General features: G+C 39.7%; 3 protein-coding genes across 4 annotated transcripts in view; all 3 read right to left on the bottom strand.

Annotated features, from left to right (window-relative positions):
• Positions 1-577: 577 nt before the first annotated feature.
• LOC127942565 (myosin heavy chain, fast skeletal muscle) lies at positions 578-13,348 on the bottom strand. The gene is made up of 40 exons (XM_052538368.1): positions 13,187-13,348; positions 12,842-13,054; positions 12,611-12,754; positions 12,376-12,532; positions 9,940-9,967; positions 9,732-9,846; positions 9,562-9,654; positions 9,410-9,473; positions 9,209-9,307; positions 9,022-9,125; positions 8,691-8,829; positions 8,490-8,608; positions 8,217-8,366; positions 7,958-8,128; positions 7,576-7,882; positions 7,254-7,324; positions 7,082-7,169; positions 6,885-7,002; positions 6,657-6,780; positions 6,009-6,145; positions 5,665-5,920; positions 5,337-5,579; positions 5,075-5,251; positions 4,826-4,971; positions 4,654-4,744; positions 4,152-4,541; positions 3,952-4,078; positions 3,733-3,851; positions 3,457-3,653; positions 3,191-3,374; positions 2,944-3,109; positions 2,729-2,853; positions 2,283-2,591; positions 1,969-2,172; positions 1,748-1,873; positions 1,435-1,605; positions 1,247-1,351; positions 1,065-1,160; positions 817-948; positions 578-689 (listed from the first exon to the last, which is right to left on the bottom strand). The coding sequence occupies exons 2-40, from the start codon at positions 13,040-13,042 to the stop codon at positions 672-674; spliced, it is 5,811 nt and encodes a 1,936-aa protein (XP_052394328.1). The 5' UTR covers positions 13,043-13,054; positions 13,187-13,348; the 3' UTR covers positions 578-671.
• A 4,703-nt stretch (positions 13,349-18,051) lies between these two features.
• Positions 18,052-21,720, bottom strand: part of LOC127942563 (myosin heavy chain, fast skeletal muscle-like) — a 139,966-nt gene continuing 136,297 nt past the window's right edge. The window contains exon 40 of the mRNA XM_052538363.1: positions 18,052-18,156. Coding sequence (XP_052394323.1) covers positions 18,139-18,156 — 18 coding nt within the window. The 3' untranslated portion in view covers positions 18,052-18,138. The remainder of the gene's footprint in view (positions 18,157-21,720) is intronic.
• LOC127942562 (myosin heavy chain, fast skeletal muscle-like) overlaps positions 18,052-21,720 on the bottom strand; it is a 29,282-nt gene continuing 25,613 nt past the window's right edge. For both annotated transcript variants that reach the window (XM_052538360.1, XM_052538359.1), the window contains exons 31-40: positions 20,473-20,638; positions 20,243-20,367; positions 19,720-20,028; positions 19,406-19,609; positions 19,185-19,310; positions 18,872-19,042; positions 18,684-18,788; positions 18,505-18,600; positions 18,257-18,388; positions 18,052-18,156 (exon numbers count right to left, since the gene is read on the bottom strand). In XM_052538360.1, the coding sequence (XP_052394320.1) occupies positions 18,139-18,156; positions 18,257-18,388; positions 18,505-18,600; positions 18,684-18,788; positions 18,872-19,042; positions 19,185-19,310; positions 19,406-19,609; positions 19,720-20,028; positions 20,243-20,367; positions 20,473-20,638 (1,452 nt within the window). In that variant the 3' untranslated portion in view covers positions 18,052-18,138. The remainder of the gene's footprint in view (positions 18,157-18,256; positions 18,389-18,504; positions 18,601-18,683; positions 18,789-18,871; positions 19,043-19,184; positions 19,311-19,405; positions 19,610-19,719; positions 20,029-20,242; positions 20,368-20,472; positions 20,639-21,720) is intronic.

The raw sequence follows: 21,720 nt of genomic DNA, 5'->3' as shown, positions 1-21,720 counted from the left end.
ATCCGTCGTCTTTAAAAAGACGCACCCGTGAAGCTCTTTTAGAGAAAATTTGCTCTTTTAGGAATTGCTCTTTCAGTGCTGAGGCGCACAGGGGAGATGGCCGCTTGCCACACGACAGGGGATAGTGCAGCCTGAAGTGTGCAACCCACTCGATACTGGAACGACCGCCGCTGTAGCGCCGTCCCGCCAACACAGGAAGCTTCCCAGAGCGTGCTGAACTCGCAGTTCACCGTAGACACAGTTCAAGGTAAGCAGAACGATACTGTCGCTCGGCTTTGAAGCGAAAAGCTGGTATGCATTGCACCTGCTGCTCTCTTATACTCACGCAGTGATCAGCGGCAGCTGGATGCAATAATTGCATGCCAATGTGCATTGGCTCGTTTAGTTACACTCAAAGTAGATTGGTCTATCGAAGCGATATCCCATATTCGTCGGTCCTCGACGTGGCGTCGAGAGTGACCGACTGAAAGGGAACCATGATTTTTCCTCAGACTATAATTGTACCAACAAAATCTATAATCATTGCATGCCTACTTCCAAGATCTACTAGTTTCGCTAAAATGACAAAAACCAAGAGTGCCTTGAGAAACTGCATTTAATGCATATGTAAGACACAGCACAAGTAAGTCATATTATATGCTTCCTTGTAGATGTGGTGTGATGGCTCATCTTCATTCTTCATCCTTGCTCTTCAGTAACCAAAAAGACATTTAAATTTAGAAAATTAAAAGCAATGTGATGCTTTTGATCCAAAACTTAAATATATTAATCATATTTAACATTCCCCCCCCCCCCCTGCAAATTGTTTTACTATACCTTCCCAGCATCACGGCTCTTGGCTCTCAGCTTGTTGACCTGGGACTCAGAGATATCAGCGCGCTCCTGAGCCTCCTCCAGCTCATGCTGCACCTTCCTGTACCTGGACAGGTGAGTGTTGGCCTGCTCCTCCTGTTAGGATAACACCAGATATCCAACCCCTTTCAGTGCATTGCACTCATGGCACTAAATGTATTGTTTAGAAAATATCAAAACCTCACACTTAGGACATTTGACATTAAACTTACAGCTTCTTCAGCCTGGCGCTTGTAAGCCTTCACTTTCAGCTGCAGCTTGTCTACCAGATCCTGCAGTCGGATCACGTTCTTCTTGTCTTCCTCAGTCTTTGGGTAAAAGTATTGTTGATGGTCTTAGTTTACCTATGTAAATTATAATGAAATGTAAGTTTCTAAATCCTGTGTAGTTTTACCTGGTAGGTGAGCTCCTTAACTCTCCTTTCATATTTGCGAACTCCTTTCACAGCGTCTGCTCCACGTCTCTGTTCCGCTTCAACTTCAGCCTCCAACTCGCGCACCTTCAGTAGAGAGAGATTGATGTCACCTGTCAAATCTGTACCATAGACAGTTCATCTAAGACCGTGTTTAGCTTGTAATTTACCCTGGACTCCAGTTTCTGGAGCTGTTTCTTTCCACCCTTCATGGCAAGACTCTCAGCTTCATCCAGACGGTGCTGCAGGTCTTTGACAGTCACCTCCAGGTTCTTCTTCATCCTCTCCAGGTGAGCACTGGTGTCCTGCTCCTTCTTCAGCTCCTCAGCCATCATGGCAGCCTGAAATATGAGCCAATTCAAATAAACTAGCCAATATAGACAGGAATGCCTTCCATGAAGGTTCCCTTTGTTACCAAATGCAGATAAACAAAGTCAAATAACTGTTAAAATTAGAATAGAGAAACAGAATCTTAGCGCTCACATCAGTGATGGCCTTCTTGGCCTTTTCCTCCGCATTTCTGGCCTCCTGGACTGCATCATCCACCTCTCCTTGAACCTGGACCAGATCAGCCTCAAGCTTCTTCTTGGTGTTAATAAGACTTGTATTCTGTGGGATTTAAGCAGGTAGTTTATGTAGTCTACATTTAACTAAACTCTGCTCTCATGTAAACTTAATTTGCTCAGGGTATAGTTTTTCTGTACTTGTGAGTGCAGCAGTCCCACACGCTCGCTGGCATCCACCAGCTCCTGCTCAGCCACTTTGCGTCCTCTCTCTGTTTGCTCCAGTGCAGCTCTCAGCTCCTCAATCTCTGCTTGCATCAGGTTATTCCTGCGCTCCACCATGGCCACCTGCTCCTTCATGTCCTCCTGTCCTCTGACAGCTTCATCAAGGTGCAGTTGGGCATCCTGTGGCAATGTTCTTTAGTTGTTAGTTGCAGGTCATTCTCAGTTAATTCATGTATAATATTATCATACATTTAATATGCGTTTCAATTCCTCATTCTTCAGAGAGATACCTTGAGTTGTCCTTGGACGTTCCTGAGCTGTTTCTGGGCCTCAGCAGCCTGGCGGTTGGCATGACTCAGCTGGATCTCCATCTCATTCAGATCTCCCTCCATCTTCTTTTTGACTCTCAGGGCATCATTCCTGCTCCGGACCTCAGAGTCCAGAGTGCTCTGCATGGAGTCGATCACTCTTTGGCTGTTCCTCTTGATCTGTTCCATCTCCTCATCCTTCTCAGCCAGCTTCCTGTCAATCTCACTCTTCACCTGGTTCAGCTCCAGCTGCACACGGAGAATCTTGGACTCTTCATGCTCCAGGGTGCCCTACAAGACAAAAATGACTATCATAAATAACAGCATATGTAGGAAATTAACGGTTTTAAATCAATCCATATTCAGTGTTTTAATATCATTAAAATAAATGACATTATAATGTTTGTACTGAACTAAAAGAATGTCACCTCAGCTTCTTCTAGTGCAGTCTGGATCTCTACTTTCTCAGACTCCACTGTCTTCTTTGCCTTTTCCAGTTCATGAATGCTCTTTCCAGTCTCTCCTAGCTGCTCAGTGAGGTCAGAAATCTCCTCTAAAGGATTTTAAAAAGCAAAATGTAAAACTTTGTTTTAATGGATCTCTGTACTTATATCCTTACTGAAGGAATAAAAGTGTAATTTACGTTGCAGATTCTTGTTCTCCCTCTTCAGTGTCTCAAGGTGATCAAGAGCTTCTTCGTAGGAGTTCTTCATTTTGAACAGCTCAGTGCTGAGAGAACGAGCTTCTTTCTGAGCACCTTCTAGTTCAGCCTGGCTTTCCTCATACTTCTGTTTCCACTCTGCTAGGACCTAGGAAAAAGGTACTTATTGTTAATTAGCCAAGTCTATGGATCCAGGTTTAGATTAGAAGATTATCTGCATCTTTCTCACCTTGTCAAAGTTTCTCTGCTTCTTGTCAAGGTTGGCAGCCAATGAATTTGCCCTCTCCACATCAATCATGAGGTCCTCTACTTCACCCTGCAGTCTCTGTTTGGTCTTTTCCAGTGAGGCACACTTGGAGTTCACCGCTTCAATGGATTCTTCGGCATCCTGCAGACGCTGGGCAAGCTTTTTCCTGAAGAGAGTGATATTAAATGATGAAATATTACTAATATTTGTGAAATTAAATGTAGTGTGCTGGAGACATTGTTATTTACTTGGATTCCTCAAGCTCCTCAGTTCGCTGGATTGCATCAGTCTCATATTTGGTTCTCCATTGAGCCACCTCACTGTTGGCCTTAGACATTCCCCGCTGGAGTTCAGCTTTGGCCTCCTGCTCCTCCTCATACTGCTCTCTGAGCAAGTCACAGTCATGACGGGCAGACTGGACCGCATGGGCCAGAGCATTCTTGGCCTGTAAAGCAGCATATTTTGAGTTTTTAAACCGTTGACCATCTATAGCATGGCTTGGTTTATAAAATGTGTAACTCTACCTTGACTTCTTCCTCAATATGCCTTTTGAGTTCCTCAATTTGCTGTGTATAAGCCTGTTTTCCTCTAGTTAGCTGTGAAACAAGTGCTTCTTTCTCTTCCAGTTGACGGCTAAATTCACCTTAGAGACAGGTTATAGATATTAAAATAAAATATAATAACAAAATCTTTTAATGCAATTTTTTTTTACTTTTTTACATCTGAAGCTTAATATGTATTACCATTTTCAGTCTGAAGTCTTGCACGTTGTGCATTCATGTCATTCAGCTGACGAACATTTTCATCACTCTTGGTCTTGATTTCACTCAGCTGGTCTTCCAGGGTTCGGCACATCTTCTCTAAATTAGCCTTAAAATGTACAGGTTTATATGCAGATTTTGTAAAGATGTTTTTATATTTAATGATTCTCTAATGACATTACCTTTGCTTTAGCCACAGCCTCCATGTTGCTTGTCAGGTCATCAATCTCCATCTTGTATTCACTCTTCTCCTTCTCCAGCTTCTGCTTGACCCGCTGGAGGTTGTCGATCTGTTCTCCGAGTTCAGCCACACTGTCTGCCTGCTTCTTTCGGAGAGCTGCAGCTGTAGCTTCATGCTGCAAGGTGGACTCCTCCAGATCACGACGCAACTTCTGGAATTCAGCTTCACGCTTCTTGTTCATCTCAATCTGAGCAGCAGTAGCACCACCAGCTTCCTCAAGCCTCTCGCTGATCTCTTCAAGTTCCCTGGAGAGATCAGCTCTCTGCTTCTCTACTTTGGCACGAGCAGCTCGCTCTGCCTCTATTTCCTCTTCCAGCTCCTCGATACGGGCCTAAAGAAAGAAAGACAAGGAGTTCTTTAGTGATCTTTGTAATGTTGGTTGGTTTTCACAGCTATGCAACTTCCTCACCATTTCACATCAGAAAGATTGGGGTTAGTGTTACCTGAAGTTCTTTGATCTTCTTCTGAAGCTGTGCTCCTAAAGACTGTTCATCCTCAATCTTGCTGAGAAGCTGACTTATCTCAAAGTCCTTCCTGTTTTTAAAAAAGTGTTTTGTAAAATGTGCAAAATACGTACTTTTTGTTAAATGTGTAATTATGCAGACATCTACTCACTTTTTGATCTTCTCATCTGATTGCTGTTTTTCATTCTCCAGGTCCATTATGGACTCCTGGGCCAGTTTCAGATCACCCTCAAGCTTTCTCTTGGCTCTCTCAAGGTCCATACGGAGCTTCTTCTCTTGCTCCAGTGAGCCCTCAAGCTATTGTTAAAGAAGATTTAGAATTAAAATCTGGTATAGAGCAACACATTTATTTTCTTACTGATTCATAATCTTACTCATAGACTTATGTCAAACATCTTACATCGTCCACTTGCTGCTCAAGCTTTGTCTTAGCTTTAGTCAGAGTGTTGACTTTGTCTTCCTCTGCCTGAAGGTCATCAAGAGTCTGCTGGTGTGCCTCTTGGAGGGCTTTCTTCTCTTTGGTCAGCTTGGCGATGCTCTCATCCTGAGAGGCCATCTCCTCTGTCAGGTTTTTCACCTAGATGGATGCATTGTTTACTGCTTTCATTCTCAAGAACCTGAATCACAATCAGCAGTATGAAGATAGAATAAAAAATAATGACCTTATTTTCTGTAGCATGTTTCTCCTTCTCCACTTTTGCCAAGGTGAGCTCCAGGTCATCGATGTCTTTCTTCAGCTCGGAGCATTCATCCTCCAGTTTCCTCTTCTTGGCAGTCAGTTCAGCATTGATTTCCTCCTCATCCTCCAGTCTCTCGTTTGTATCTTTGAGTTTGGCCTCGAGCTGGATCTTGCTTTTGATGAGCCCTTCACATCTCTCCTCAGCATCAGAGAGGTTTTCAGATTCCTGTTCATTCACATGGATATATTTAATGACTTATGCTCATAGCTGTAGGATGCTTATTGGCAAAAATGAGAGCTGAAATACTCACAGCTGTTACTTGCAGCTGAAGGTCATTTTTTTCCTGAAGAAGTGACACCATTTTCTCCTCAAGCTCCTTCTTTTTAGCTAATGCCTTTGCCAGATCCTCCTTCATTTTTTCGTAATTCTCCTTCATTGCTACCATCTCTTTCTCAGTCTCTGCACTCTTCAGAAGAGGTTTGATCTTGAAGTAGAGCTTCATCCATGGCCAATGTTTGACATTCATGAATGAGCGGATGTTGTATTGGATGGAATAAATTGATTCTCTGTGTAAATTGTAATCAGTAAATCAGTCTTTATAAATCTGTGGTACCAAACAGTTGTAGTGCAAATATCTTTCTCAGTTTATTGTACCTCCTTTCCATCATTTTGACAAATTCTTTCCTCATGACGTATCCACGGCACAAAGCCTGAGTCATGGTAACCAGCAGTGCTAGTTTCTCATCTCTCATCTCCTCAAGAGCACCCAACAGACCAGCTTTAAAGAACACCTACAATAAAATTTGGAATATATAAGCTGTAGTGCTGAAGATGCCAATATGTCAGCAAATTTGGATGTTTCAGTAATTCTAGTCAGAAAATTATATTATATTCTGTGTTATACTACAGAATGACATTCAAGAGAATTCTGTCATTTCTTTTTTGATGCAATAATTTGGGAAGGCATGATAATGTCCAGTACACAAAATGGGGTCCACATGGAAATGTTTTGTTAAATCTGTTGTGGAATAACTTGACTAGCACAAAGCCTAGAGATTCAGGATAAATTTGAACACAGACTGCTAACCAGACCTCATCAGCACATGCCTGACCTCTTGTGTTTAAATGGCATTTCATGTTTAACTTCCAGTGCAAGGCCATCCTTCCTCAGACTGTTGCAGTACAATTGGAGTCATTGAATTCTCTACAATTTAATTGTGTTGTAATAAAGTCCAAATTTAGCAGGGAATTGTGGAAATTGATTTTGTTTTGTCCATGTAATGCATTTGTGGAGTAGCTTACCTTGGTGTGTCCAAACTTGTATTGGGTGTGGTCAACATCAATAGAGCCCAAGAGTTTCTCTGAAGCCTTTTTGTTGTCAATAAACTGTCCCTCAGGGATGACGCTTGCATTTAATACTTTGTATCTAGAGGACATTCATGGAAGAGTTGTTCTTATAAAACATGTAAAATGGTGAAGATCATGTGATGCATCATCTCTAAGTAAGATGTTGCAAAAAGGTGTCTTTACCTCTGCTTGAAGTCACCGTAGAGGATTCTGCTGGGGAAACCCTTCCTGCAGATTCTGATACCCTCCAACACACCATTACACCTGAGCTGGTGGATAACCAGGAAGTTCTCCATCAGACCTGCAATGCAAATGTTTTTAAGGTTCCAGAGATATTTTCAAAACTTTCATACATTTGAGTCTTCAGAGATCAACTTTACCTGGAGTCTTGGACTCATTAGGAATCAAGCAGCGCACAAAGTGAGGGTGAGTGCTCCTCAGGTTAGTCATCAGCTTACCCAGGTTCTCCTGTGGAAATGTTTATGCCATTTATTCCAGTGTTTAATAGAGAAGACATTCACATCCTTCATTAAAAGAGAGAATTATGTTTACCCTAAAAAGTGCAGACACCGTCTGGAAGGAACCACCCTTCTTCTTGCCTTTCTTTCCACCGCCACCCTCAGCTGTTTTATAACAATGACAGAAGTTTTTTTTTGATCTTGTGTTGTTTTCCATTAAGCCCCTTCACTGAATCTATATTTAAATCTTGTTAAATCTAATTGTTATTTTGCATTTATTTACTTCATATTTTAAATCTGTGGCCATGTAGATTGTTGCGTTCTGATAATCTTATTGTTTTCTCAGTTTTTGTATATGCATTGATCTTGTACATAATTAAAATACAAAGGAATTCAAGGACTGCATAGGTTTGTACCTTCAGCAGCTCCATGAGCGGCATACAGGAAGGCCAGTACTTTGAGCGATGACTTTTGGTAAAGTTGCACGACAGAGTCATTCAATGGATCCTTGTTCTTGTCCAGCCAGCCGACGATGTTGTAGTCCACAGTGCCGGCGTAGTGCACCAGAGAGAAGTGGGCCTCGGCCTTACCTTTGGCAGGCTTGGGCTTCTGGAAGGCAGCAGTTTTACCCAGATGCTGATCATGCAGCTTGTTTTTGAAGCTTGTGTCTGTAGCCTTGGGGAACATGCACTCCTCTTCAAGGATGGAGAAGATGCCCATTGGCTGTTGAAGAAATATACAATCTCAAGTACAGACACAATGTGAATAGTAAATTTAATTTACAGAATATCCTCTTACCTTCTCAATGAGCTCAATGCAGGCAGCCAAGTCCATACCAAAGTCAATGAACTCCCATTCAATGCCTTCTTTCTTGTATTCCTCTTGCTCCAGAACGAACATATGGTGGTTGAAGAACTGTTGCAGTTTCTCATTTGTGAAGTTGATGCATAGCTGTTCCAAGCTGTTGAACTGATAATTCAACAAAAGCAAGTTCTCACTGCCTACTGCAATCTTTTATATCTTGATTCTTACAGAGACATTAATGACTGATGCTCACATCGAAGATTTCAAATCCAGCGATGTCCAGCACACCAATGAAGAACTGTCTAGGCTGCTTCGTGTCCAGCATCTCATTGATTCGTATGACCATCCACAAGAACATTTTCTCATAGACAGACTTGGAGAGTGCAGAGACTGCGTTGTTCACCTGAGAAATTCAAAGATCAGTGTAATTGATATTAAACTTTACTTTCTGTATGGTGAATGTATTTTATGAATGTCTGCAGGACATTTCTAGGTTTATTCATCTATTGAGAAGGTAAGTGATCACCTGTGGTACTGTCTGGCCTTTGGTCACCATCTCATTCCCGACCTTCACTCTGGGGAAGCACAGAGCTTTCAGCATGTCAGCGGAGTTGAGGCCCATGAGGTAAGCGATTTTATCGGCCACTGAGGACGTACAGATTCATGAATTATTGTTGCTAATGAAGTCAATGTTTGCATGCTAATAAGTGCTAATAAAACACCTTACCCTCAGTGCCATCAGGTTCAGCCTGCTCCTCTCTCTGCTTCTGTTTGAACTTCATGTTCCCATGATGCATCACAGCACCTGTTAGCTTGTAGATGCTGATTTTCTCATCAGCAGTGAAGCCCAGAATGTCAATGGCAGTCTGTTTTCACAATGACCAAATAAATCACATTTTTTATTATAGAGCCAAAAGTGAAGAGTCTTTTATATTGTAAGTCTTGCAGTAATCGGTTTATGCTGATGTTCTTTCTTTTAATTTAATGTCAAATATATTGCCTGTAATCTGAAAATACTGCTGCTACTACTAAAAACAATATTGCAGTTGTCCACATACATCTGTGGCAATGAACTCCTCGACATCATTGATGCTCTTGACAGTGATTTCACCCTGGCTGACCATTGGATAGTCATAAGGGTTGGTGGTGATGAGCAAGGCCTCTATAAAGAGTTGATGTGCAGCATGTTAACAGTGCTCTTACACTAGGAATTAACTGAAACACACAATCCTCTGGATTTCTCACCGAGCAGCTCTGGCTTGTGTCCAGTCATGAGCTGGTAGAAGATGTGGTAACTCCTCTCAGCCGACAGCTGGAATGTCACTCTTGACTTTTCTAGCAGATCTGTAAAAGTGGTGGAAAAAGTTCAATTGAGTTCAATTGATTAATTTGTTGTTGTTAGTCACCAAATGATAAAATATTTGGCTTAAAACAGTATTGACTCACAAGTTTCAATATCAGCTGAGGCCAGTTTTCCAGTGGTGCCAAAGTGAATCCTGATGAATTTACCCTACAGAGAAATCAGCTCAACTGTTTGGAAGTTTTGAAAATGTGACTGATGTTGTACAATGCTGTAATGATTCATAGGTGCAACTTACAAAACGAGATGAATTGTCGTTCCTCACAGTCTTGGCATTACCATAAGCCTCCAGCAGAGGGTTTGCTGCCACGATCTGATCCTCCAGTGATCCCTAATGTATTTGTAGGCAGTAGATAGTAGGTATAAATACTTTCATCAATAACACGTCTAGAATAAGTGTTTACTAACCTGCATTTTTCCAGGGACTGGCTCCGGCTTCTTTGGTCCAGACATCGCACCAACAGTTGCAAAGTACTGAATGACACGTTTTGTGTTCACAGTCTTTCCTGCACCAGATTCTCCACTGGAGATTATTATGAGATCACCATTAAGTCATAAATCTTCAATTAATTTATATAACTGTAAATCACTTAATTTCAGCAGAGTATTTACTCACGTAATCAGGACAGACTGGTTCTCACGATCTGAAAATAAAGCAGGGAATATTAACAGAGTAAAAAAAATGTAGCACTTTTGGTATAAAAAGTTTGTAAAAAAATATGTACATTTTAATACATCAATGGGTTATATTTGTAACATTATTAATATTCAATACTTAATGTAAATGCATATAGAAGAGGTTCGGAAACATTTTATGCAATAATACGGGTCATATTTAACCCTTGCATGTTATTTAAAAAAAGTTACACTGTGGTCCTTAAAGGAAAATAATCGATTTCAAAAATATTTTTTTACATTTTAAGGCTTGGGAGTTTGTTTCATTTTAAAGAAGACAAATGGCAGAATATTGTTGAAGTTAAGGTCTAAAGTTTAAAGAGGTTTTAGTTTATAAGAAGTATTTTATGAAACATGTTGAACTCTAAACATGTTTTCTTGAAAGTTGTGGAAAATCAAAGCCGTAAATCAAAAAAAAAAAAAAAAAAAATTTTCTAACTTGACGTTGATGTCTCCAAAATTTTAGCTTTTAGTAAGATTTTGTTTGGGCACAGTACCAAACTTTTTCCATTAAATGCCAGAAAAGTTGCACTGCTAAACACAGCGCTAGGATTTGTGATATGCAGAACAGTATAATTAAACAAACTTTGCACACACACACAAGCACACACACACACACACACACACACACACACACACACTTTTGTTTTTGTGTAAAGTGTGTTCATCCCATAGGTGTAATGGTTTTTATACTGTAGAAACTGTATATTCTATGGCCCTTCACCAACCCTACACCTAACCCTAACCCTCACAGGAAACTTTCTGCATTTTTACTTTCTCAAAAAAACTCATTCTGTATGATTTATAAGTGTTTTGAAAAATGGGGACATGGGTTATGTCCTCATAAGTCACCCTCTCCTTGTAATACCTGTGTCATACCCATGTCATTATACAGAGTTGTATCCTCATATGTCACAAAAACATGCCCCCCCACACACACATTATTTTTTCTAACAAACTTACAAACCACTTTGTGACATTCATACAGTACCAACACACCCACACAAATATATATCTGCATATTTTTTCCAATTAGGTCTATAATGCAGCAAAAGCAGAAACATAAAAAAGTGAGTATTTGATTTATAGGCCAAACCTGAGAAAATGGAACCATTTGGTAAAAAAAAAAAATTTTGAAGCCTAGCCAACAGAATTAAAAGACTGCATCATTTTATAGTCAAATGGCCTGAAATTTAAAATTGGATTATTAATGGGTTTCAATGTGGACATGGGTACCTACTGAAAAATAGATGTATTAAAGGAAACAAGGCTGATATGTAAAAATTCTAATGAAAAAACACAATTGTGCCAAAATGTATGCTATTTGCATTAACAAGGGCAAAATGACTATTAAATAGTAGTCGTTATAAGGCACTTACCAATTAGCAAGCAAAAAATATTTAACTTAGTTAAGAATAGTTTACTAGCTAGTTAATTTAGGGTTTAGTGCTTTTTGTATGAACTTTATTTTTTTCAATCAATCAATCAATCAATCAAGTTTTATTTATAAAACACATTTAAAATCAACCTTGGTTGGCCAAAGTGCTGTACAGTAAAATAAGAGAAACAAACAAAACAAGACAAAAACATAAGTTACGGTACATTAAACGCTTTTTAGTTTTCAGCAAAGATTTGAATTCAGCTAGTGTGGAGGCTGATTTAACATGTAGTGGTAGGGTTTCCACAGCTTAGGGCCAACTACTGCAAAAGCCCGATTACCTCTTCGTTTTGAGCTAGATCGTGGAACAGCCAAGAGATGATGATCCCTTGATCTGAATGATCTTGATGGATTATGATTGCTAATTAAGTCGGAAAGGTATTTAGGGGCCTGGTTGTTAAGAGATTTGTAGACAAATAATAAAATCATTGGAACAGTGAGTAATATAAATTTAAAACCTAATATTTGAATTAGCTTATGCATCTAGACAGGCTACATTAGGCAACTTTTGGCTCTCTAGCAGCTGAAGCATAAAACTTAAAATTATTTGTGAAGGAACACCTTCCACTGCATTTAGTAGTAGCCTGACCTTAATTTATTTACAAATATGAAGTAAACACACATAAACAAATGAAGGAAGTATGCAGTTTCTCATGAAATCTGATTAAACAGCTTTAAAATGACTAAGAATTATTATAGATGTATCATAGTGATTCCTGGTAATGTATAAACATTATGGATTTATCATGTACTCTTTGAAATGTATTTGATTTTGAACTAATAAAAGTTACATACTGTAGCTTTAACAATGCACAGTCACCTGTTTGTAGAAGATAAATTATACACTAATACTTTATATAATGTAGTTATTGTACATTTTTTTAATTTGTCAAAGTCCTTCTTGACTTTCATTTCGTGACACTTCCAGAGTCCACTTACCAGTGAGCATGAACTGGTAGGCGTTGTCGGAGATGGAGAAGATGTGAGGTGGGGCTTCAATCCTCTTTTTGCCTCTGTATCCACCCACAACAACTGCGTCGTACACTGGGAGCCACTTGTAGGGATTGACAGTGACGCAGAACAAGCCAGAGTAGGTCTGAAACAGAGATAGAGAGTCCAGTTTTCAGGGCTGCCGTCCCATACCAGGAATAAAACATGATTTACTTAAACTTACATAGATCATCCATGCTGCGTAACGCTCTTTGAGGTTAAAAAGCACAGCAGGCTCATTGAGGTGGGTCATCATGGCCATGTCCTCAATTTTGTCAAACTTGGGAGGATTCATGGGGAAGATTTCATCTTCTTTTACTGTGACAGTCTGTAATGAACATTGATTATATTTTTTTTGGACACTATTTATCTGATGAAATTTAACCTCTGAAGATTTGATTTCCATGATACTTACTTTCCCACTGTGAGTTTTGACGGTAGCTTTGCCACCCTCTTTACTAACAAGAGTACCCTTCAGGTACATCTCATCTGCATCTACCACAAAGAACGCCGTTTTGGCATCAAAGGGGGTGTTCTGAGCCTCAATTCTCTCTCTTTCTGGCTTCCGGAGGTAAACGGCCGCCGGGCCGAAACACTCCATCTCCCCATCTCCCATGATGGCACTTCACTGTGGAGTAAAGTATTCACCTTAACACTGCTTAGTTTTTACCTCTTTACTCTGCTCAGGTGTTCATATTATAAGCTGGACATCTTGTCATAATAATTACAATATTTTAATCAGCTATTTGTATTGGTTTACCTTTTATGATGCTCCAAGAGGAAAATAGCAGCTGTCAAGTAATGGATTCTGAAAAAAGACCAAGAGGTAGTTAGAAAATGTTATTTGCATCTTCCATTATCGGTCAGTATACATCCTTTAATTCAAGGACACATAGTTGTTCTACATTAATTCTTTTTTAAAAAGCAAACTGACAAATTAAAATGGGCATTTCTCCCACCTTTGCCTGGTCGCTGTAATCTTCGGGGGTTAGGGGCTGCCATTTATATAGTGTCATTAATGAGCACTCAGCAGAATAGTCCAGTCGAATTTGGTCATGTTATTTAACTTGGTGTGATGTTTCTCTGTGCTATTGGGAAATAGGAAGATGATGTCATTCATTCAATACGAGGAATAGTGTTATATTGGTGCACACAGACAATGGTGTTTGGTTAATAGATATGGCATAAAAGTTGTCAAACACTGTCCTTTTGTTGGTTGTAATTTCCTTATTAATATGTTTTTTTCTATGCAAATGCACTGCCAGTTTAATTTGATGTCACTAAGGTCCTATTTCAGTGTAGCATCTTTAAAATAAATGGAACTTGGCTCAGAAGAGAAACTATCAGATCCAAAGAAGCAGTCAAATGTCACCAGTATTCTGTTTCAGGTGACAGCAAGACTTGTAACTAATAATTTATGTTAGTTAAAACCTTTTAATGACTTTAAAAAGCATATGTGGCCTCTTAAATTTCTAAAGTTTTAAAAGCTTAATCTGTAGCATCACACAGTGCTTTGATCATGGTCATGAATTCGTTGATTTGCCTTGAACATCTTCATAGAAGTGTTAGGCATGCAGGTGTTTTGGGGATAAAGGTGTGTTTTGTGATAAAACCATACAGCAGCTCTGTTGTTTCCTCTTGTTCATTTTCATGCAGTTCAGCTTTGCTGGTGGTCCAAGAATTCTCCCATCTTTTGCCAGCAGGATATTAATTATTTACTGTCAGAGATGGACTGTGACAGTTTATCCTTCCAAATGAAAAATAATATCTCTAACAGGTTTTTTATTTTTATTTTTTATTGGGCAATTAAATCTCAGTAGTCATGGCATGAAATAAACTGGACTCATAGTGATATTATGACTCTCAAAGTTATAAAGAGCATGTGCTTTTATGGAGAAATCATAAATATAGCACAGCAAGTGTTGCTGTTTTGTATTACGAGGGTTAGGTCACTTATCCATACAAGTAACAGCAAAGACTTGAAGGGAACAATCAGTAAGTCTTTTGCTTCATTTACCTTAAAGTCAAAGTGCTTATTTGAATGTTGACAACTTGACATTTATATTTTTTGAAAAATTCCTAGTGATTCAAATATATTATTTTACTGTGTTTTACATTTTAGGTTGCAGGTTGAGTTTCAGAAGGGTCTGATGTTCTAGCTTGATTTAAATGAGCATTGTTATAAATGAGTCTTGTTTTATCTTATAACACATGGTTTAAAAGTGATATATTGAAACTACTTTTTTCTTTTTGTAAGGAACTGGCAGTATTTTTTCTATGCTTAGCTAAATATGTGTCTTCTGCTCAAATGAAAAAAAAAAATATATATATTGTGGCTTGCTAGGATCCATTTAAGTACAAATTACGTATGATGTGAACATACAATTAAAACTCAGTTACTACTGAATGCCTTGCTCTTTAAAGTGTTGCCTTTTTTATGTAAAGATCTATTTCTGTCTGCTGGGCTGTGGTTATGTCAATGCAAATGTACAACCAGCAGTGAAAAGACTATGGTCTTTGTGAAAAGTCATGATTATTACATTGTAGTGATAATTTGGTACCCAGGGTAGAAGAACATGTTGCAGAATCCATTAACTGTGCTAACCCTGTGCTAAATTTGTCAATTTCTGATCATTTTATTCCAATTCAAATACCAGATCAACTGGACGTGGCCAGTTAAAACCAAATTCCAACTGCTGAATTGAAAGGGAACTGATTCTCCGATTCTGAATTTTGCCTAACCCTGGCACATACATCCAAATATTAAACATGAGATTTAGGAAGTAGGGAGCAGTTTCTTAAATGTCGTGTCATGTTTGACATGACTGTTTCTCCAGCATGAAGTCAAGTCAAGTCACCTTTATTTATATAGCGCTTTTAACAATACAGAAGTGTCAAAGCAGCTTTACTGTGTTAAACAGAAAATTTTTTTTCAAATAAACAAATTTCAATTCTGTTGTAAACAGTCAATTATCCAGTTAAAGTCAGTTATTTTCAGTTGATTCAGTGATGTATCATCTTGCTCAGTTCAGTTCTCTTCCAACAGTGCCTGTGTGGTCAAGTCTATAATATTGCCAAATTTTAAGTGTCCCCAACTAAGCAAGCCTAAAGGTGACACTGGCAAGGAACCAAAACCCCATCAGTGACAGAATGAAAAAAATATATATATACACCTTGGGAGAAACCAGGCTCAGGCAGGGGGTCAGTTCTCCTCTGGCCAGACACAACTAGCATGTAGTGATTTGATTCCAGCCTGCAACACAAGTCATACTGTGGGCTGGCATCACACAGACCATCCATCCAGTTCCTTCTGCTTCAAGATTGAATACATCACACGGTGATGTGATGTAGCTGGCCACAAGGTGTGTGCAGAGGACTCGTCTGGTTCTCGTGGTATTGTCCTGATGGCCATCTAGTTGACGAGGTCTTCGCTGAGGATCATGTCTCTAGTGCTCATCTAGTTTTCATAGTCTCTGCTGACATTCAGGGCTGTAGAGGTCATCTCTTGGTGCTGATCCACCATCTGGACTGGATCCTGGTGATTATGGTGACCTTGGAATTAGAATGAAATAGACAATACATTTTCGTGTAATTGAATGTGTTCCCGGTTCCAGATGACCTACTTAATACAGCGTAACAATCCTTTTACAGATTTTAGTATATAATTTACATGCCAAGTTATAGTGATGGGTCTTTAATCTAGATTTAAACTGACATAGTGTGTCTGCCTCCTGAAAAAAGCTAGTAGTTTGGGTCTTTTAACTAAATAGGAAAAGAATCTGCCGCCTAAAGTTGATTTTGATATTCTAGGTATTATCAAATGTCCAAACTATTACAATAATCTAACCTTGAAGTAATGAATGCATGAATTATAATTTCTGCATATGACATTGACAGCATGGAAAAAGGCAGTTTTACAAATGTCAGAAATGTGGCTTTCAAATGAAAGTTTGCTATCAAATAGCACACCTATGGTTCCTAACATATGACAAAGAATCGACAGAGCAGCCATCAAGTGTTATGCTGCATTTCCACCGAAGGAACTTTACCCAGGAACTAGGGACTTTGGCCTGGTACTTGGTGTGTTTCCACCGCAGGAACCAGGAACTAAATAAAGTTCTGGGTAAAAAAATGCCCCTCAGAAAGTCCCTGCTGGCGAGGTAGTACTTTTTCAAAGTTCCGGAACTTTCGGGGGCGGGACTTGGGCGCTAAACATCCTGATTGGTTGAGTTCACAAAGCATAGGTTGAGTTCAACCACCATTTATTCTGATCATTTTTTAAATATTACTGTTATTGTGTTATGAAATGTAATTTTAAAAGTATTTCAGGTGAGTTGTCTGTATTCAATTTATCTATATGTTAAAATGAAAATAAAAAAGGCAAATTTATATAGTATTTTGTTTCATTGTAATGGCTGTATATACACATATTCCTGAACTAAGTACATAAGTGCACAAAGTCTGAACTACAGAGAATGCACGTCCAAAATCAGCGCACTTTGTATTGAGAAACGCTCGCAGACCTACATCACCAGTCTATTTGCCTAATCTTCCCGGTACTTTAGACCGCGGTGGAAACGCAGAAAGCAACAGGTCTGGGGGGAAAAAAGTTCCTGGAGAAAAAAAGTTCCTTGTACAAATGTTCCGGGTAATTTCGATGGAAACGCAGCATTGGACAGTGTTCTAGGTTACTACATGCGGAAGTTTTTGGTCCAGTAAATATGCATTCTATTCTGTGAATTGGTATGTTTTATTGGGCCACAAAGAAATATAGAGCTGAGTATCATCAGCATAACAGTGAATGCTAACACCATGTTTCCTGATTATATCTGCCAAGGGTAACATATGAAGCGTGAAAAGCAATGATCCTAGTACTGAGTCTTGTGGTACTCCATTCTGTACTTGTGATCGATCCTTGTGAGAACCTATTTAGCTATTGATCTTAATGTGGAGTGTTAGTATACTTCCTCTCACTATGATAGTTCTGAGGCTTCCACTCTGTGGGGCACTGGAATAGTTATGCTTCACTAACTTTGTTCGATGGCTGGTGGATTTAGGGATGTTCATTCCTTTGAGTTGACTCAGGTCAATTCTTGGGCACTCATCCCTTCAGCATGCTGGTGTGGCTATTGCATTCCCCATTGCAGCCCCTACGAGCTGGAATGAGATGCTGCATCTCTTTGCCATGCCTCAGGTATTCCTGCTTAGATCTCCTTTGGACAAAGAGGTGTATGAGGTCTTCCACAGGTGCATTTTTATACTTGCTGTCACACAAGTAGTGACATTATAGGCTGCCACCTGCCAATGTCAAGTTCATTGTCATTTCTGCATTCATGCTTTAGACAGTGGTCACACTGAAAGCATTCCCCCATAGCGACCACCTAGGGGATGCAATGTCTAGTTCCCTATCCTCAGGGAACCATGGTTACATGCATAACCTGAGATGATTATTTGTAATGAAATTTAGTCTGTTTCCCGTTCTTCCTACTTTTTTGTTTTTGGGTTCTTTTTTGTTAATTTTGCAGTTGTGTTCTTTATCAAATCGTGCCTCATGGATTGTCTTTTACAACAGTGATTGAGTATGTGATAAAATTTCAAAGTGGAAAAAATAAATGGAGAACAAAGTCAAATTATGCCTTTTTAATGGACACAGGAAAACTCAGCACAAGTCAGTCATATTATATGCTTGCTTGTAGGTGTAGTTTCTTGTCTTCATTCTTCATCTTTAGTCTTGAAATGCAAAATAATATAATTTGATTTTGTTTAAAATGTTTTAAAAATGTTATGCATAAAAAGTTAATTTCTCTACATAATCATCATCTGTTTTTACCTTCCCAGCATCACGGCTCTTGGCTCTCAGCTTGTTGACCTGGGACTCAGAGATATCAGCGCGCTCCTGAGCCTCCTCCAGCTCATGCTGCACCTTCCTGTACCTAGACAGGTGAGTGTTGGCCTGCTCCTCCTGTTAGGATAACACCAGATATCCAACCCCTTTCAGTGCATTGCACTCATGACACTGAATGTATTGTTTAGAAAATATCAAAACCTCACACTTAGGACATTTGACATTAAACTTACAGCTTCTTCAGCCTGGCGCTTGTAGGCCTTCACTTTCAGCTGCAGCTTGTCTACCAGATCCTGCAGTCGGATCACGTTCTTCTTGTCTTCCTCAGTCTTTGGGTAAAAGTATTGTTCATGGTCTTAGTTGAACTATGTATATTGTAATGAAATTTAAATGTCTAAATCCAGTGTTTTACCTGGTAGGTGAGCTCCTTAACTCTCCTTTCATATTTGCGAACTCCTTTCACAGCATCTGCACCACGTCTCTGTTCCGCTTCAACTTCAGCCTCCAACTCGCGCACCTTCAGTAGAGAGAGATTGATGTCACCTGTCAAATCTGTACCATAGACAGTTCATCTAAGACAGTGTTTAGCTTGTAATTTACCCTGGACTCCAGTTTCTGGAGCTGTTTCTTTCCACCCTTCATGGCAAGACTTTCAGCTTCATCCAGACGGTGCTGCAGGTCTTTGACAGTCACCTCCAGGTTCTTCTTCATCCTCTCCAGGTGAGCACTGGTGTCCTGCTCCTTCTTCAGCTCCTCAGCCATCATGGCAGCCTGAAATATGAGCCAATTCAAATAAACTAGCCAATATAGACAGGAATGACTTCCATGAAGGTTCCCTTTGTTACCAAATGCAGATAAACAAAGTCAAATAACTGTTAAAATTAGAATAGAGAAACAGAATCTTAGCGCTCACATCAGTGATGGCCTTCTTGGCCTTTTCCTCTGCATTTCTGGCCTCCTGGACTGCATCATCCACCTCTCCTTGAACCTGGACCAGATCAGCCTCAAGCTTCTTCTTGGTGTTAATAAGACTTGTATTCTGTGGGATTTAAGCAGGTAGTTTATGTAGTCTACATTTAACTAAACTCTGCTCTCATGTCAACTTAATTTGCTCAGGGTATAGTTTTTCTGTACTTGTGAGTGCAGCAGTCCCACACGCTCGCTGGCATCCACCAGCTCCTGCTCAGCCACTTTGCGGCCTCTCTCTGTTTGCTCCAGTGCAGCTCTCAGCTCCTCAATCTCTGCTTGCATCAGGTTATTCCTGCGCTCCACCATGGCCACCTGCTCCTTCATGTCCTCCTGTCCTCTGACAGCTTCATCAAGGTGCAGTTGGGCATCCTGTGGCAATGTTCTTTAGTTGTTAGTTGCAGGTCATTCTCAGTTAATTCATGTATAATATTATCATACATTTAATATGCGTTTCAATTCCTCATTCTTCAGAGAGATACCTTGAGTTGTCCTTGGACGTTCCTGAGCTGTTTCTGGGCCTCAGCAGCCTGGCGGTTGGCATGACTCAGCTGGACCTCCATCTCGTTCAGATCTCCCTCCATCTTCTTTTTGACTCTCAGGGCATCATTTCTGCTCCTGACCTCAGAGTCCAGAGTGCTCTGCATGGAGTCGATCACTCTTTGGCTGTTCCTCTTGATCTGTTCCATCTCCTCATCCTTCTCAGCCAGCTTCCTGTCAATCTCACTCTTCACCTGGTTCAGCTCCAGCTGCACACGAAGAATCTTTGACTCTTCATGCTCCAGGGTGCCCTATAAGGGCAAAGGGAAAATATTTCTATCATATTTCATTGTCAAAAAATGATATAGCCTCTGTGATTCATGGCAATCAAATAATTTATGAGTTATTTAGAAGAAAATATTTAGCAGAATTCTATAATTTAAGGTTTTGAATCGCTCCATATTCAGTGTTTTAAATTATTCAAGCAACAGTGTCATTGCTAAAATAGTAGAAAAGGAATGGCACCTCAGCTTCTTCAAGTGCAGTCTGGATCTCTGATTTCTCAGACTCTACTGTCTTCTTGGCTTTCTCTAACTCATGAATGCTCTTTCCAGTTTCTCCAAGCTGCTCAGTAAGGTCAGAAATTTCCTCTAAAAGGTTTAAAATTAGAAATCAGAATTGTAATTAGAATTGTAAAATTATGGTTATATTGCTTTTCTCTTATAAATAATCGTTTACAAAAAAATGGCATTTACGTTGCAGATTCTTGTTCTCCCTCTTCAGTGTCTCAAGGTGATCAAGAGCTTCTTCATAGGAGTTCTTCATTTTGAACAGCTCAGTGCTGAGAGAACGAGCTTCTTTCTGAGCACCTTCTAGTTCAGCCTGGCTTTCCTCATACTTCTGTTTCCACTCTGCTAGGACCTAGGAAAAAGGTAGTCATTGTTAAAGAGCCAGTAAGATGAAAATTCTAAGCTTCCTATCACTGTTTATAAGTCCTGTACAATAGGTTTAAATCCATCCAAGGTTAAAAACATTGTCATTTTGTCAAAATATAATTTTAAAATTACCTCAATTCTCAGAGATCCCCAAACAGTTCGCGCGAAGCTGTTCAAAAGATTCAGTTTCCTTAAACCCCACCTTTCGGTAGCATACTGTGTTCTGATTGGTCAACTAACATAGTCAGTTTTGATTGGTTGTTCTGCACACAACTTCATGGTAAACAATGCGTATTCAAGCCGCGCGCTTCAGTTTGAATCTGAATGGCGCGTTCAGCGCGGGGGCGTGGTCACATTAGATATAATGAAGGGAGACGTGAAAAACGGACATCGCGTTGTTTTCATATGGATTACTTTATCACAGAATATCTGTTAGCAGCACTTGTTACACTTCATTTTAATGACGTGTTTGTAAATGAAGATCAGCACAGACAAAGGCTGCAGACAGCACACATACTGATAAGACGCTTGGTAGAAAACAAACACATAACTTCATAATCATACTCGCGTTTTGATTCAGAGATGCTTGTTGGTCTAAATAAAGTTGGTAATGAACCCTCTTTTATGGCCAATTGCTTTGAAAATCCCGCCTTGTACTCACCGAGATTAGAAAAGCAGTCATCAGTGAAATGTTGTGAACACAACAAAAGGGATTTGTTGTACTGCTCTGGTATTCTGGTAAAAATGAATTTTAGCCATTGGTTATTCTGATCTCCATTCTTTGGCAGTGAAAATAAAACAAACTTGCCTTTACAATTAAAAACACACTGTATCCTCGACATGATGCTCTCACACCAACCAGAGCGTCTGTGTGGGGGGGTGGGGCAGGTTATTATGCAAATTGTTCCTAGTGACGTACATAGAGATGGGCAAAGGATTTGAAATCTATAACGACTAGTTTCAGCGATTCAGAGTCGACTCCTTACTTTAGAAGCCAATAACTTTATAAATCGTGTACTTTTTTTGGTTTAATTACTTTGCACATTGTTTACACTGATGGACAGCTAC

This window comes from Carassius gibelio, chromosome A22, assembly GCF_023724105.1.
Source record: "Carassius gibelio isolate Cgi1373 ecotype wild population from Czech Republic chromosome A22, carGib1.2-hapl.c, whole genome shotgun sequence".
Classification (NCBI taxonomy): Eukaryota; Metazoa; Chordata; class Actinopteri; order Cypriniformes; family Cyprinidae; genus Carassius; species Carassius gibelio.
Note: the sequence above shows the minus strand (reverse complement) of the source record. Positions and strands in the feature narration are given on the sequence as shown.

What these genes read in the sequence shown, in the direction of transcription:
- LOC127942565 (XM_052538368.1), bottom strand. Translation starts at nt 13,042, where the DNA reads ATGGGAGATGGGGAGATGGAGTGTTTCGGCCCGGCGGCCGTTTACCTC. An exon ending in ATATTGAGGAAGAAGTCAAG is followed by an intron (nt 3,654 to 3,732) that starts GTAGAGTTACAC and finishes GCTGCTTTACAG; the next exon opens with GCCAAGAATGCTCTGGCCCA. An exon ending in GAGGAGCTTGAGGAATCCAA is followed by an intron (nt 3,375 to 3,456) that starts GTAAATAACAAT and finishes CACTCTCTTCAG; the next exon opens with GAAAAAGCTTGCCCAGCGTC.